At 40.5% G+C, this 12,913-nt stretch overlaps 1 protein-coding gene across 1 annotated transcript; it reads left to right on the forward strand.

Moving 5' to 3' along the window:
• The first annotated feature begins 317 nt into the window (after positions 1–317).
• Positions 318–9,565, forward strand: si:ch211-149k23.9 (germ cell-specific gene 1-like protein). Its single transcript, XM_022674028.2, has 6 exons — positions 318–513; positions 3,914–4,105; positions 4,394–4,441; positions 6,677–6,829; positions 6,933–7,044; positions 7,913–9,565. Exons 1-6 carry the CDS (start codon positions 318–320, stop codon positions 8,295–8,297), a joined length of 1,086 nt encoding a protein of 361 aa, XP_022529749.2. The 3' UTR covers positions 8,298–9,565.
• Positions 9,566–12,913: the final 3,348 nt, after the last annotated feature.

A 12,913-nucleotide genomic window follows, 5' to 3' on the forward strand; every position in this document is an offset into this window, starting at 1 on the left:
TAACTATGTAACTTTACTCAAAGTAAATTTTAATTTGAGTACTTTTTTACTTTTACTCGAGTAGATTTTTAGATGGGTACTTTTACTTTTACTTGAGTAGAATTTTACAATTACAATTTTTCTGTACTTTTTCCACCTCTGGCCTTTACACAAAAGAGAAGTCAAGGGAATTTATAGGATGCTAGATTGGAAAGGGGAGGAGCTTCAGGCATGTTCCTCCTCCCAAAACCTAGTCATTTCATAACAACAATAAATAAAGGCAGCCAATCAGAATGAATTAATTTACTTATTGCTTCTCTCTCTGCTGTTTCGCAGTCATGCTGGACCACATGTCCCGGCGCTCCCGCTCCCTTCTCTCACTCTCGCTCACCTCGCTCGCCCTGGCTCTCTCCGTACTGGCCTTCTGCACCTCCTACTGGTGTGAGGGAACGCACAAAGTGGTGAAACCGCTCTGCCTATCGCCCGTCAAGATGAAGAACTGTGGCCAGAACAACAGTGAGCCTTACACTACAGGTGAGGGGTGTGTACTGTACAGAAATCATCCATTCATTATTTTTTTTCATTTGCTGATCATATAGGAGCGCTTTGTAGTTCTATAATTACAGACTGTAGTCCTGTAGAAACTGTAGTTTCTTGCCGATGCAGCCAGGTGCTTATGTTCCCTCATGTAAGACCAGCCTCCTTTCTGTTAGGATGTTTAGACACCAAAATACTCAAAAACAAAGGTCTGATTACCATTTCAACAACATATTTTACAACACTGATTAAATCTGATAAAAAAAACCCCATGAACAGTTTGTTAAGTTTGCCTCAATAATGCACAAAAAACATGATTTTTCTGCCTGTTATGGCTACTGCACCTGTGCAGATCTCCACGGCGGAGATCAGCATGCTGTGCACTTACTATCCACTCTATTAGACACTCCTACATAGCGTGACTATATTATATCTATTGAACAATTTTCTAATCATACAACTACAAAATTACATGTATTTTATTGAGATTTTAAGTGATAGACCAACACAAAATAGCACATCATTGTGACATGGAACAAAAATGGTACATGGTTTTCGAAAGTTTTTTTTTTAATATAAAGATCTAACATGCAAAAGTATTCACTCCCCTTTATAAAATTCAGTGCAATCAATTGACTTCAGAAATCACTTAATTAGTTAATAGAGTCCAGCTGTGTGTAATTTAGTCTCAGTATAAATACAGCTATTCTGTGAAGTGGTTTGTTAGAGAACACTAGTGAACAAACAGCATCATGAAGACCAAGAAACTCACCAGACAGGGTTAGATTAAAATTGAAAAAAGTATTTTACAACTGCAAACCTACCAAGACAGGGCCGTCCATCCAAACTTACAGATCGAGAAAGGAGAACACTGGTCAAAGAAACAGCCAAGAGGCTGATGATCACTCTGGAGGAGCTGCAGAAATCCACAGGTCAGGTGGGAGAATCTGTTCACAAGACAAATAAAAGTCATGCACTAAACAAATTTGGTCTTTATGGAAGAATGGCAAGAAGCAAAACATTGTTGAAATAAAGTCATTAGAAATGCTGTTTGCAGTTTGCCACCTAAATGCAAGACGCTATGTGTGGCTGAAAAGTAACACTACTCATTACCCTGAACACACTATCCCAACTGCGAAACATGGTGGTGGCTGCATTATGCTGTGGGGATGACTTTCTTCAGCAGGAACTGAGGAGCTGGTCAGAGTTAATGGGAAGATGGATGGGGTTAAATAAAGGACAATCCTGGAAAAAAAACCTGTTGGAAGCTGCAAAAGATGTAAAACAGGAACTGTTTTGCAAAGAAGACAAAAGACTTGCCGCTGTAATTAAAACGTAAAAACGTGAAAACTATGTATAATTTTTGTTTCACTTCACAATTATGTGCTACTTTGTGTTGGTCTATCACTTAAAATCTCAATGAAATACATTTCAAGTTTGTGGTTGTAAGGTGACAAAATGAAGTTAAGTTCAGAGGCTATTAAGACAGAAGCTCTAAATCGGTTGCTGCAGTTTGCGTTGGTCATCATCTTGTCCTTCATCACAGGATGTCCTTGATCACAGGATGTATTTGACTATGACTGAGGCAATTGCGTATGTGCCATCTAAAGAATGGCTAAATATGAACAGTTTGATAGACAGCGATATGATTTATCTGTTCAGTTCTTTCAGAATCACAGTTAATGTCTGAAGTGTGTGAAAGAGAAGACTCCTGCACATGTACTTGTGTGACATTATAATCTCTCTGTGATTGACAGGCTGTAATGATGCTGCCTCTCTCTCTCGCTGTATTACGCAGCAATAAGCCTGTTACAGTGGATTTGTTTAAGATCCAGTTACTTCACTTCACTCACAGTTGAATAACCTCTCAAATCACCCTGCGACACTCGCCAGCTCCCGTGATCTGCTCAGATCAGAACTAAACAAAACCCAACCCCACTGTTCTCTAGCCTCAAACAGACTAAAGCCCAATCCAGACGGGATTAGTTTATTAGGGGGTCCTCTTATGGGGGGGTCCTCTGTGATTTTATTCCCATCTGGAACGACCATGTATGTGTTTTTCTCAGATTTCCTCTGAGAAAATTACAGGTTGAATTACCTACTGTTTTTTGCTGAACTCTGTGGTCGCAAGGTTATTTTAGTCCTGTCCAGATGCACTTCTTTGAGTTTCATCACCTCGCATTTCATAAAATATCTATTTCTCCACTGCCACGCACCGTAATTACACTTTGGGCGTGCATTTCCATGGAGATCCACCGAAATACAACAGCGAGTGGAAATGGAGGAGCTACTGAACGCGATGTCATGTAACCAAAAAAGCCTAAAAACTTACTGGTTCTCCTGTTTTTTAAATTGTAGTCCGGATGCAAAAGTTTTATCACTGAGTAGAAGTGTGATTTTTTTTTTTCTCAGACGTCCACCTGAGAAACTAATCCCGCTCGGATAGCGCTTTATATACACATCCTTATATATATTTATATCATTTTTCCTACATTGTAAATTAATTATAAATCATCCAAATTATGAAGGAACACATACAAATCATGTAGTAACTTAAAAGTGGCTCTTATCTTGGGTTGCTGTTAACTTGTGGTTTTGAGGCTGGTAACTCTGATAAACTTATCCTGTACAACAAAGGAAACTCTTGCTCTTACTTCCCTGGCCAGTCCTGATCATCATGATGTTTTTGATGGTTTTTGTGACTGCACTCAAGGACACTTAACCTTAACTTGACCGGATCCAAACTTCGTAACAGGTAGCAGATTTTACCTGAAGAAATTAAGTCAGATATTTAATACTGTTTATAATTTAGAGAGGACACTTTTATTTTACTAAATGTTTAGCTTTCTCACCAGAACCCGTCAAGGACAGATTTTTTTTCACCTTAATCTTCAGTGTTTATGTTACTTATAACAGAGCAGACGATGAAACAAATGAATTACACTTTTTGCACAGTCAAAAGTTTAGACACACCTTAAATATTAACGTGTTAAACAACCTAGAATATGGTTTATATTTTAGATTTTTCAAAGTAGGTGCCAGATTCTCTTGCTTAGGTGCCAGCTTTGCATATCTTGGCTGGATTTTCTTAGACAGCTTTACAAGCTAGAGTCACCTGGAATTCAGGCTTTCAGTTAACAGCTGTGCTAAACTCGTCAAGAGTTAATTACTTGAATTTCTTGTCTCTGAATGTGTTTGAGAGCATCAGTTGTAAACATTCCTTGAAAGTATCCTTAAGTGCTCTCACAGAGACAAGATAAGATGAAAAACGTTATGATGAAACTGGCTCTCATCAGGAGTGCCCCGGGAACGGAAGAGCAAGAGTTTCATCAAAAGTTATCAGCCTCAGAAACTGCATGTTACCAACTTTTAACCTTTTGTTGTTGTGTCTTTACAGAAAGCCCAACTCCGGACCCCCGGGGACCCTCCAACAGAACGATGTCGCCAAAACGGAGGGAGGAACTGGCCAGGATTCGGCAGAGGCAGCTGGCCAACGCTGTGCATTATATCTGGGAGACAGGGGAGGACAAGTACATGTTCCGCTACTTCCACACAGGCTTCTGGGAGTCCTGTGAGAAACATGCTGATGGTGAGAGACTACACCAGCCAGAGTTCCTCACCCTGTTCCTGGGGAGAACTCTGTTCCCTGCACTGTCTTAGAGATTAATTCTCTAACACACCACCCAAACGCTAAAGTGTTTAAAGTGCAGTGCAGAGGTTCTTCAGGAGCAGAGTGAGGACTGAATCACAGCGTTCAGACTGCAGGTTTATAGCTGTAACTGCTGCAATACACACTCACACGCTAAGCCTTTACAGATACAAGCTAAATAAAGCAGAGAGGGTGTTTTTCTCTCTCTCTCTTTCTCTCGTTCTGCAGGGGAACGATGCCGCAGCTTCCTCGATCTAACCCCTGGAGAAACGCATGGTGAGGAGACTGTATGTGTGGTTATATATACGTTTGAATGGGTGTGAATGCCTGCATGTGAAAGTACCGTATCAGTTAAACGCAGAGGTGCAAAGTAATGAATTACATTTACTCAAGTTACTGTAATTGAGTAGATTTTATGAGTAATTTGTCATTTTTAAAGTAGTTTTTAAAATAGGTCATTTTACTTTTACTCAAGTACATTTTGACACAAGTAATTTACTTTGCTACATTGGAAAATTCCCAATTACTGAGTAAAAAAATGAAATGCTGGGAAAAAAACAACTGTCTGAATTAAAAATATATATTAATTGGCGCGGATGCACCGGTGCAAGGATGCTCGCGTGTGGAATAACGAGGCAATAACGTCCTCATGCAATACAAAATGTGCCCCGCCGGACAGAGCTGTCAGCTTTCAAAACGTCCACATCAAACCTGAGAAAGCATGTGGTGTAAGTACTATACTCATTAAACAATCTGCTTAAATGTTAAAAAAAACATGTAAATAGCAGTTAAAGCAAAGCAATGACAAGTTAAAATATAACAATGACCTGTAAAACTGTAAAAAATACAGTTTATAGTCATCTATGACCATAATTTTTTAACAGTAAAGAAAAAAAATTAATCATAGAAACTATGCCACTTGTTCTTGAAAATGTTTTATTTGGTGGTCTGAACAAATACTGCCTGAAAGGTCCAAATTATTATGTGGAATAATAGTTCATTAAAAACAATTTAACTTATGATTTGTTGTACTTTTTTACATCAAATAATTACAAGTAACTATGTAACTTTTACTCAAAGTACATTTTAAATTGAGTACTTTTTTACTTTTACTCGAGTAGATTTTTAGATGGGTACTTTTACTTTTACTTGGATTTTTAGTTTACTACATAATTTGAACAGACACACTGTCCCTTACACTGTTCCAAAATGTCTTGATGAATGGTCATTGGACAGCGACAGTATATTTTTGGATTAATATTAAAGACATGGAAACAATTGAGGGACACTGTAAACTGTAGTAAACTGTAAAAAAAAAAAAATCTTCTGACCTAAACCCGATTAACTAAAATGGTGATTTGGGATGAGCTGGAGCTTCACGGCGTGAAGGAAAAGTAGCAACTATTGTTCAGCACCTCCAGGAACTCCTTCAAGACGCTGAGAAAACTATTCCAGACATGAGAGAGTCTGCAGATCTGTCCTCAAAGATAAAGGTGGCTACTTTTACCTTCTAGCTTTCTAAAGTATAAAACATATTCTGGTTTGTTTAAAACTCTTCATTTACAAAATAATTCCACATTTGTTTCTGTAGAGCTTTAATATAGTCTTAAATATTAGATTTTGGCTGGTACTGTATATATACTGTATTTACTATATGTACAATAGTTGGAGTGGTGAATCTTAATAGCTCATAACTTCTAAATAAGTTAATGTTGTGCGTTTAACTTAAAATCTCCTGAGATAAGTTGGAACAATAAAGATCTCCTGAGTTCCTTAGGGATCAGTTGGACTGAAGACGCTCCTTTAAAACATTTTGACATTGTGAGAAGAGCTGGAGCGATTAATCTCAAGCCCTCAAGCACTTTGGAATGGGAGTAGTGAAGCCTCCTCAGCCCACCCTTTACAGCTATAACAGCTTCAGATCTTCTGGAAAGGCTTTCTACAAGGTTTAATATTGTGTTTATGGGATTTTTTTTATCATTATTCCAGAAGAAGAAGCATTTGTGTGGTCGGATGATGATGGTGGAGAAGGTCTAGCTCAAGTCTTGCTATAATTTGTTCCAAAGGTGTTCTCTGTTGGGTTGAGGTTAGGACTCTGTGCAGGCCAGTTAAGTTCCTCCACTCTAAACTCGCTCATCCATGTCTTTATGGACCTTGCAAACTTTTTTTTACAAATTTGGAAGCATGAAATTATCCAAAATCTCTTGGTTTGTTGAGGCCTGAAGAGTTCCTTTCAAAAAAAAAATATGCTTTGGAAAGACCCAATAAGCCAGTTAATGCAAGGACATTCATCTACGTCATTGAGATAAACCAGTTTTGTTAAGAAGAATAGGGAAAAAATTCTCCAATAATTGGAGGTTTTAGCTACTAGAAGGTTCTATACCTTGGATCATTTGGGTTAAAAAGTTCTATCTCGATCTATGAACACATTTTCCACTGTTTGCACCACTTGGTCTACTCCTCCCCGGTTCTCACCCCCTCTCTCTCTCTTTCGCTCTCTCTCTCCTGAAGGTGTCCTCTGGTTGTCCATGGTTTCTGAGTTCATGTACATCAGTTTGCTGGGGATGGGTTTCCTGCTGATGTGGCTGGAGGTTTTGTGTTCTCATAAAGAGATGCACGCTCTTAAAATCAATGCCTTCGCCGCCATATGCACTGTGCTGTCAGGTAGGAGGCTAAGCTCGTGCTCTGCTGATCTGAAGATTGTAGGAGTATGATGTTCAGTGTAACTCTCTCTCTGTCTCTCTCTCTCTCTGTTCATCTGTCCCAGGCCTCATGGGGATGGTGGCTCATATGATGTACACTACTGTCTTCCAGCTGACTGTTATAGTTGGACCCAAAGACTGGAGGCCGCAGAGCTGGGACTACGGCTGGTCGTTTGCGTGAGTTGCTTCATCTTTCAATCCAAATTCATCCAACTGTAGCATATTACCTGATTTCACACATGGACAATGTGAAGGTCATCTTTGATTACTTTGTGCTCATTTTGAACTACTGTTGTGACAGTGGATCTCAGTTTAATTGTACAGTATCTCATTGAGCACAAAATTGAGTACACTCCTCACATATGGATATATGACACTTTGATGCAATGTAAATATATATATAACAGTGTAACAGTGTAAATTTGCTTATATATAACAGTGCCAATTTGCTGTGCCCTCAAAATATCTCAACACACAGCTTAATTTCCAAGTGAGTACACCGCTAATTAAAAAAAAAGCCCAAATTGTGCCCAAATTGTCAATATATTGTGTGGCCATGCAGCTCACTAGAGCTTCAAAGGTTGCCAAAGTTCTAATCCTCCTTCACTCCTTCATGACGATATCACAGAGCTGATTAATGTTAGGGACCTTGCTCTGCCCCACTTTCCATTTGAGGATGCCCCACAGATGCTCAATTGGGTTTAGGCCTGGAGACATACTTGGCCTACCAGCATGCTCATTGGTCGCCCCTTCCTCCTTTTTAGGGTTATTTAGGTATTTAGAGCATAGTATGTTAGTTGAGCTTTGTTAGAGTGTTATTCACTCTTGGTTTTGGGGTGGAAGGTGCACAAGAGTCTCCACCAGTGGAATTGCCATTAGAAGACAAAACCAGGATTGTTTAGACTTCTTTACATTTTTTTTCTGCTCTTGGTTTGAAATAGCATATACAGATTTTTATATCTGGCCATGGTGATCCACTCACTTTAACATTCAAGATCACCCAATTGTAATTCTCTAACCATAACCTTCCTCCCTCTCCCCTCAGGTTGGCCTGGGTGTCCTTCAGCTGCTGCATGGGTGCCGCCGTGCTCACCCTCAACTCCTACACCAAAACCATCATCGAGATGCGGCACCGCCAGCGGCTCCGGCTGGAGGAGTCCCGGGCTGCCAGCCGCGCTCCGGCCTACGAGGAGGTGGTGCCGGGGGCAGGAGGACCGGGGCTGTACTCCGTCAGCAGCCTTCTGCACTGCCCCAACGGCATGATGGACACGATGTGGGCGGACGGCAGCATGGGGGTGGTGGGGGACGGAGACGTCCCCACGCTGGTGCTGGTAGGGGGCTGCGGACCGGAAGGCTGCGAGGATTGCGAGAGAGAGATGGACGAAATGGAGGACGCCATGGACAGAGACAGAACGGATTCACCGTGTTAAAGTTTCGACGTTTGGACCAAAATATTAGTCAACAGTGTAGTCAATCAGACAAACCAACCAATGAAAGCTTAAACCCCACCAATTAGCATGGTGCCAATAGCTTAAACTACACTGTGCGATGTGTCCCAGCCAAGATAAGACAGTGGGGAAAATAAGTATTTGGTACACTGTTGAATTTGTGAGTTTTCCCACCTACAAAAAATGAAGAGGTCTGTTACCCTGGCTGTGTGTTCTGGGTCATTGTCTTGCTGGAAGACCCAGCCAAGACCCATATTTTCAATGCTTTTACTGAGAGAAGTTGGAGGTAGTTGGCCATAATCTTGCAATACATGAACCCACAATTCTCCTTCACTACATGCAGTCATTCTGTCCCCCAATGTATGATGCTTCCACCCCCATGCTTCACGGTTGGGAGGGTGTTCTTGGATGAATGAATTGTTAGAAAATCATTTAATATAATTTTCTGGTACCTATGATAAAAATGACAGGCCTCTCCATTCTTTGCACAACTGGCTACCAAAACATTATGTCCATGGGCCAACATGCTCATATTTGTACCTGTGTGTTACTGGGACTCAGCTGCGCTTCCCAAATGGGCACCATCATTATACCTTAATTCAAGCTAATATGAATCTAACCTAGACCCCATGTGCAGTGTACAACCCAGATGGGACCCATGTTTAACCCCTCCTTGCCCCATGACCGATGCTGTTGGGTTCCATCACTTATATTCACTATTGAATGTCAACATAGAACCAAAAGACATGACTTTCTGGGACTGTCTGACTGTTTATGGGTCAGACCAAGATTATGGTGCTCTGTAAAGATGGTGCCCTTTTGGAAAACCCAACAGGGTCCCAGTTAAAATATATATGTGCCCCATGCTGACCTGCCCTGGAGCCCACTTAGCCCACATTCCACAGAGTTGTAGCACTGTAGCACCATGCTGACTGGTGGGATATACTGTACAGTCTGATCATCCATAACATTATGACCACCAGAGCATCGATATGACCAGTGGGCAGCATGCTGTGACCACTGATAAAGAACTAGAGGATGAACCCAACACAAACTGTTCAGAAACAGATTCAGGACTGCTATAGGTGATGTGGATTGAGTGGATAGTAGGTAAACAGAGTTTAAAAACTCCAGCAGCACTGTAGCACTGTCTAAACCAGTCCCTGTACCAGCACAACACACACTAACACCTCATACACCACCACCACCATGCTAATCAGAGTCACTACAGTGCTACACTACAGTCTATAATTGTTGCTCTACATTAACTACATCAATGTATCAATGGTGTAGAAACAAAAAGGTGGTCATAATGCTATGATTGTCCGTATCTGAGCTGATTGATAAAAAATAAAATTGTAGGTAAAGCTGTGATTTTAAAGAGCACAGGAACTGCCTGAACTGCTGATCAAGCTTTAACAATAGCAATGTGAATGTATTGTCCGGCTTCAGGATTCTGAGGTGTGAAACGCTGGTGCTGGAATCTTTCGCAAGAGGATCATTCAATAAATGGATTTAGCGTCTGGGAGCTGTTTGGAATGAAATTTCACGGAACGTTGAATGGATTAGTCTTGGATTGCGTAAGGACGAGATGCTTTCTTTTCAGGACTGTTTTTATTATTATTATTAATATTTATTTATTTATTTGACTTGATGTTATTCTCGTTTGGGATATTTTTGGTGCAGAATTAAGATGCAGAATGAATTTTTAAACTGACACTGTTGGGCCCTTAAGCAAGACTTCTTAACCCTCACTGCTGCAGTGGCGCCGTGGCCTGGATGACCCTGCGCTCTGAACTGATACATATCTGAATGAGGCAAAGGTCAAGAGTGTAAATATATTATTAGACAGCAAGTAAAAAGTCAGATATGGAAGTTTGGAACTTTTTTACTCTGCGATCCCATTTTTAAGGAGAAATTCAGTGTGAAATGGACTTGGGGTGCTGTGAAACATGATAACACATGTCAACTTCTGTCGAACTTTTGTCGAATAGCAAATCTCTGTTTGCCTCCAGCATTCTGAAATAAAGTGCTTTAAGCCGATGCTCCCAATAAACGTAAAAGGCTAGTTATAGGGGCATAGTTTGCCCATTAGGGGTGTATTGGTACAGAAAATTCATGGCTCAGTTCACACTTCAGTATAAACCCCACAATTCTGTAAGTTTTTGGTACATTTTCAGTGCAGTTGGTGGAAAAAATTAAGAGGCAGGGCATAACAATGGAACTTCATTATACCCATGTTTTGTTTTTTTGGATGGACTATTGTAACTGGGCTTTTATTAAATGCTTGAAACCAGGGTTCTTTAAGACCTTTTTGGAACAAACGTTGAGCCTGATTGTGGCGCTTTATTAAGAACAAAAACAACAGCATTACTTTAACTGTTTAAACTACGCATATGTTTTTTTTCTATGCCCCTTGCACAGGTTTTAAGATAGAGCCCTTCGTCTTACTTTTCTTGGGCAGTCCTGATAAGTGCCAGTTTCGTCATGTTTTAGATATTTTTCGCAACTGCACTTGAGGATATCGAGTGCTTGAGGATATTGAAATATTTCTTTACCTAGTTGAGTAGTTCTTGCCATAATATGGATTAGAACAGGGGTGTCCAAACTATGGCCTGCGGGCCATTTGCGGCCCGTTTCCTTTTTTGGAGCGGCCCGCGCGGTATTTTAGAAATAGAATGAAAGTTGGCCCGCTGTTAAGCAGGTTTTTATAATGTGAGATTCAAAGTTTGAACGCTAGGTGTCAGAAACGGGCCAAAGAGTCTAAAAGTGGAGAGAGTGCGCATTTGTAGCGCAGAAAAACGGGCCAAAGAGTCTAAAAGCGGAGAGGGTGCGCATTTCTAGCGCAGAAAAACGGGACAAAGAGTCTAAAAGTGGAGAGGGTGCGCATTTCTAGTGCAGAAAATCGGGCCAAAGAGTCTAAAAGTGGAGAGGGTGCGCATTTCTAGCACAGAAAAATGGCCCAAAGAGTCTAAAAGTGGAGAGGGTGCGCATTTCTAGCACAGAAAAATGGCCCAAAGAGTCTAAAAGCGGAGAGGGTGCGCATTTCTAGCGCAGGAAAATCGGGCTAAAGAGTCTAAAAGTGGAGAGGGTGCGCATTTCTAGCGCAGAAAATCGGGCCAAAGAGTCTAAAAGCGGAGAGGGTGCGCATTTCTAGCGCAGGAAAATCGGGCCAAAGAGTCTAAAAGTGGAGAGGGTGCGCATTTCTAGTGCAGGAAAATGTAATTAAGGAGTTTAATATTAAGAGACATCATGAAATTAAACATCAATTTGAAAAATCTTAGTTTACACAACACTGTCAAAGATAAAGATCAAGTAAAATGTTGTGTAAATGAAATAATCAGGAAAAGTTTGGACACCCCTGAATTAGAACATTAATCAAATAGAGCTATTCACTGTATACCTGTAACTCTACCTCTTCAAAACTTTACAATTGATGCTCTCAAACACTTTATTAAGAGACAAGAAATTCAAGTAATTGAAATGTGTAAAAATAGAATGTTGGTGGGGGTAAAGATAGCAATGAACGTTGCCACGGCCCTTGCACAGGGTGTACGATAGGCCGCATAGAGGAATAAATGCTATCTGCCAACTATATTCCTCAGCCAAAGGGAATGTAGCCCTGGTGGGCAAGACTACACACTAATGGTGAGTTTGGGGTAAAATAGCAGGTGCCAGGAACCAATAGGGAAGATGTACTTTATTGTGTAATGTACTAAGAAATGTTAAGTAGACTGTATGTTATTTCTAATGTGTTTCAGCTGTTAATTTTTTTATTTAATTACCAACATTATGAAGAAAAGTCATTGCAAATTACCTCATATTTACTGAGTTTCTTTTATTAATTGTTTTTTTTTTACAGCGTAGAGAGAAAGAAAGAAAGAGAGAGAGAAAGAGAGAGAGAGAGAGGCGGCTGTAGACAGAGAGATTGGAGATTTGGTGAAGTCTGCTTTGCCGTGTTGGACAGCAGATTATGACAGTAATCCTGTGTGACGGTGAGGGGGAGACAGAATGAACAGTAAATAGTATTATGAAATGCATTTTGGAGAACAGATATCCTCATATTAAACCTGCTTACACAATACACACACACACACACACACTTACGCACATGCAGTGTCACATTCACTTGCACGCACAGAGGATGAGAATTTCTATTCACCAGTCCCGGGCCAAGTCCAACCTTATGGCTTACACACACACACGGACACACACACACACACACACATGGACACACAGCTAATCCAGGATTATAAGTAAATATCAGTTCGTGTAAAATCTCTTTTCCTCTCCCAAACAAAAATTACAGGCAAACACATCAAAACCACCATCCCACCACCATCACTACCATCCACCATCAGCTCATATTCAACATTTATAATCATATTAAACTAATAACTGATGCTAACTGAGATTTTTTTTTATATGGCTCTTTTTACAACTGATTGAACTGTGGTGGACAGAAAATCAGAAAAAAACTGTATGACAGGACAGTGTTTCAGGGAGCCTCCGTGTCTATGTTACCTTCTGGCTCTTTCACTTTGGTTAGGCTGTTATATTCAGATCTGCCGGAGTCATTAAATAAACACACTCTGATA

The sequence above is a fragment of the Astyanax mexicanus genome, chromosome 6, assembly GCF_023375975.1.
Source record: "Astyanax mexicanus isolate ESR-SI-001 chromosome 6, AstMex3_surface, whole genome shotgun sequence".
Taxonomy (NCBI): domain Eukaryota; kingdom Metazoa; phylum Chordata; class Actinopteri; order Characiformes; family Acestrorhamphidae; genus Astyanax; species Astyanax mexicanus.

What these genes read in the sequence shown, in the direction of transcription:
- si:ch211-149k23.9 (XM_022674028.2), top strand. Translation starts at nt 318, where the DNA reads ATGCTGGACCACATGTCCCGGCGCTCCCGCTCCCTTCTCTCACTCTCG. An exon ending in CTGTGAGAAACATGCTGATG is followed by an intron (nt 4,106 to 4,393) that starts GTGAGAGACTAC and finishes CTCGTTCTGCAG; the next exon opens with GGGAACGATGCCGCAGCTTC. An exon ending in GACTACGGCTGGTCGTTTGC is followed by an intron (nt 7,045 to 7,912) that starts GTGAGTTGCTTC and finishes CTCTCCCCTCAG; the next exon opens with GTTGGCCTGGGTGTCCTTCA.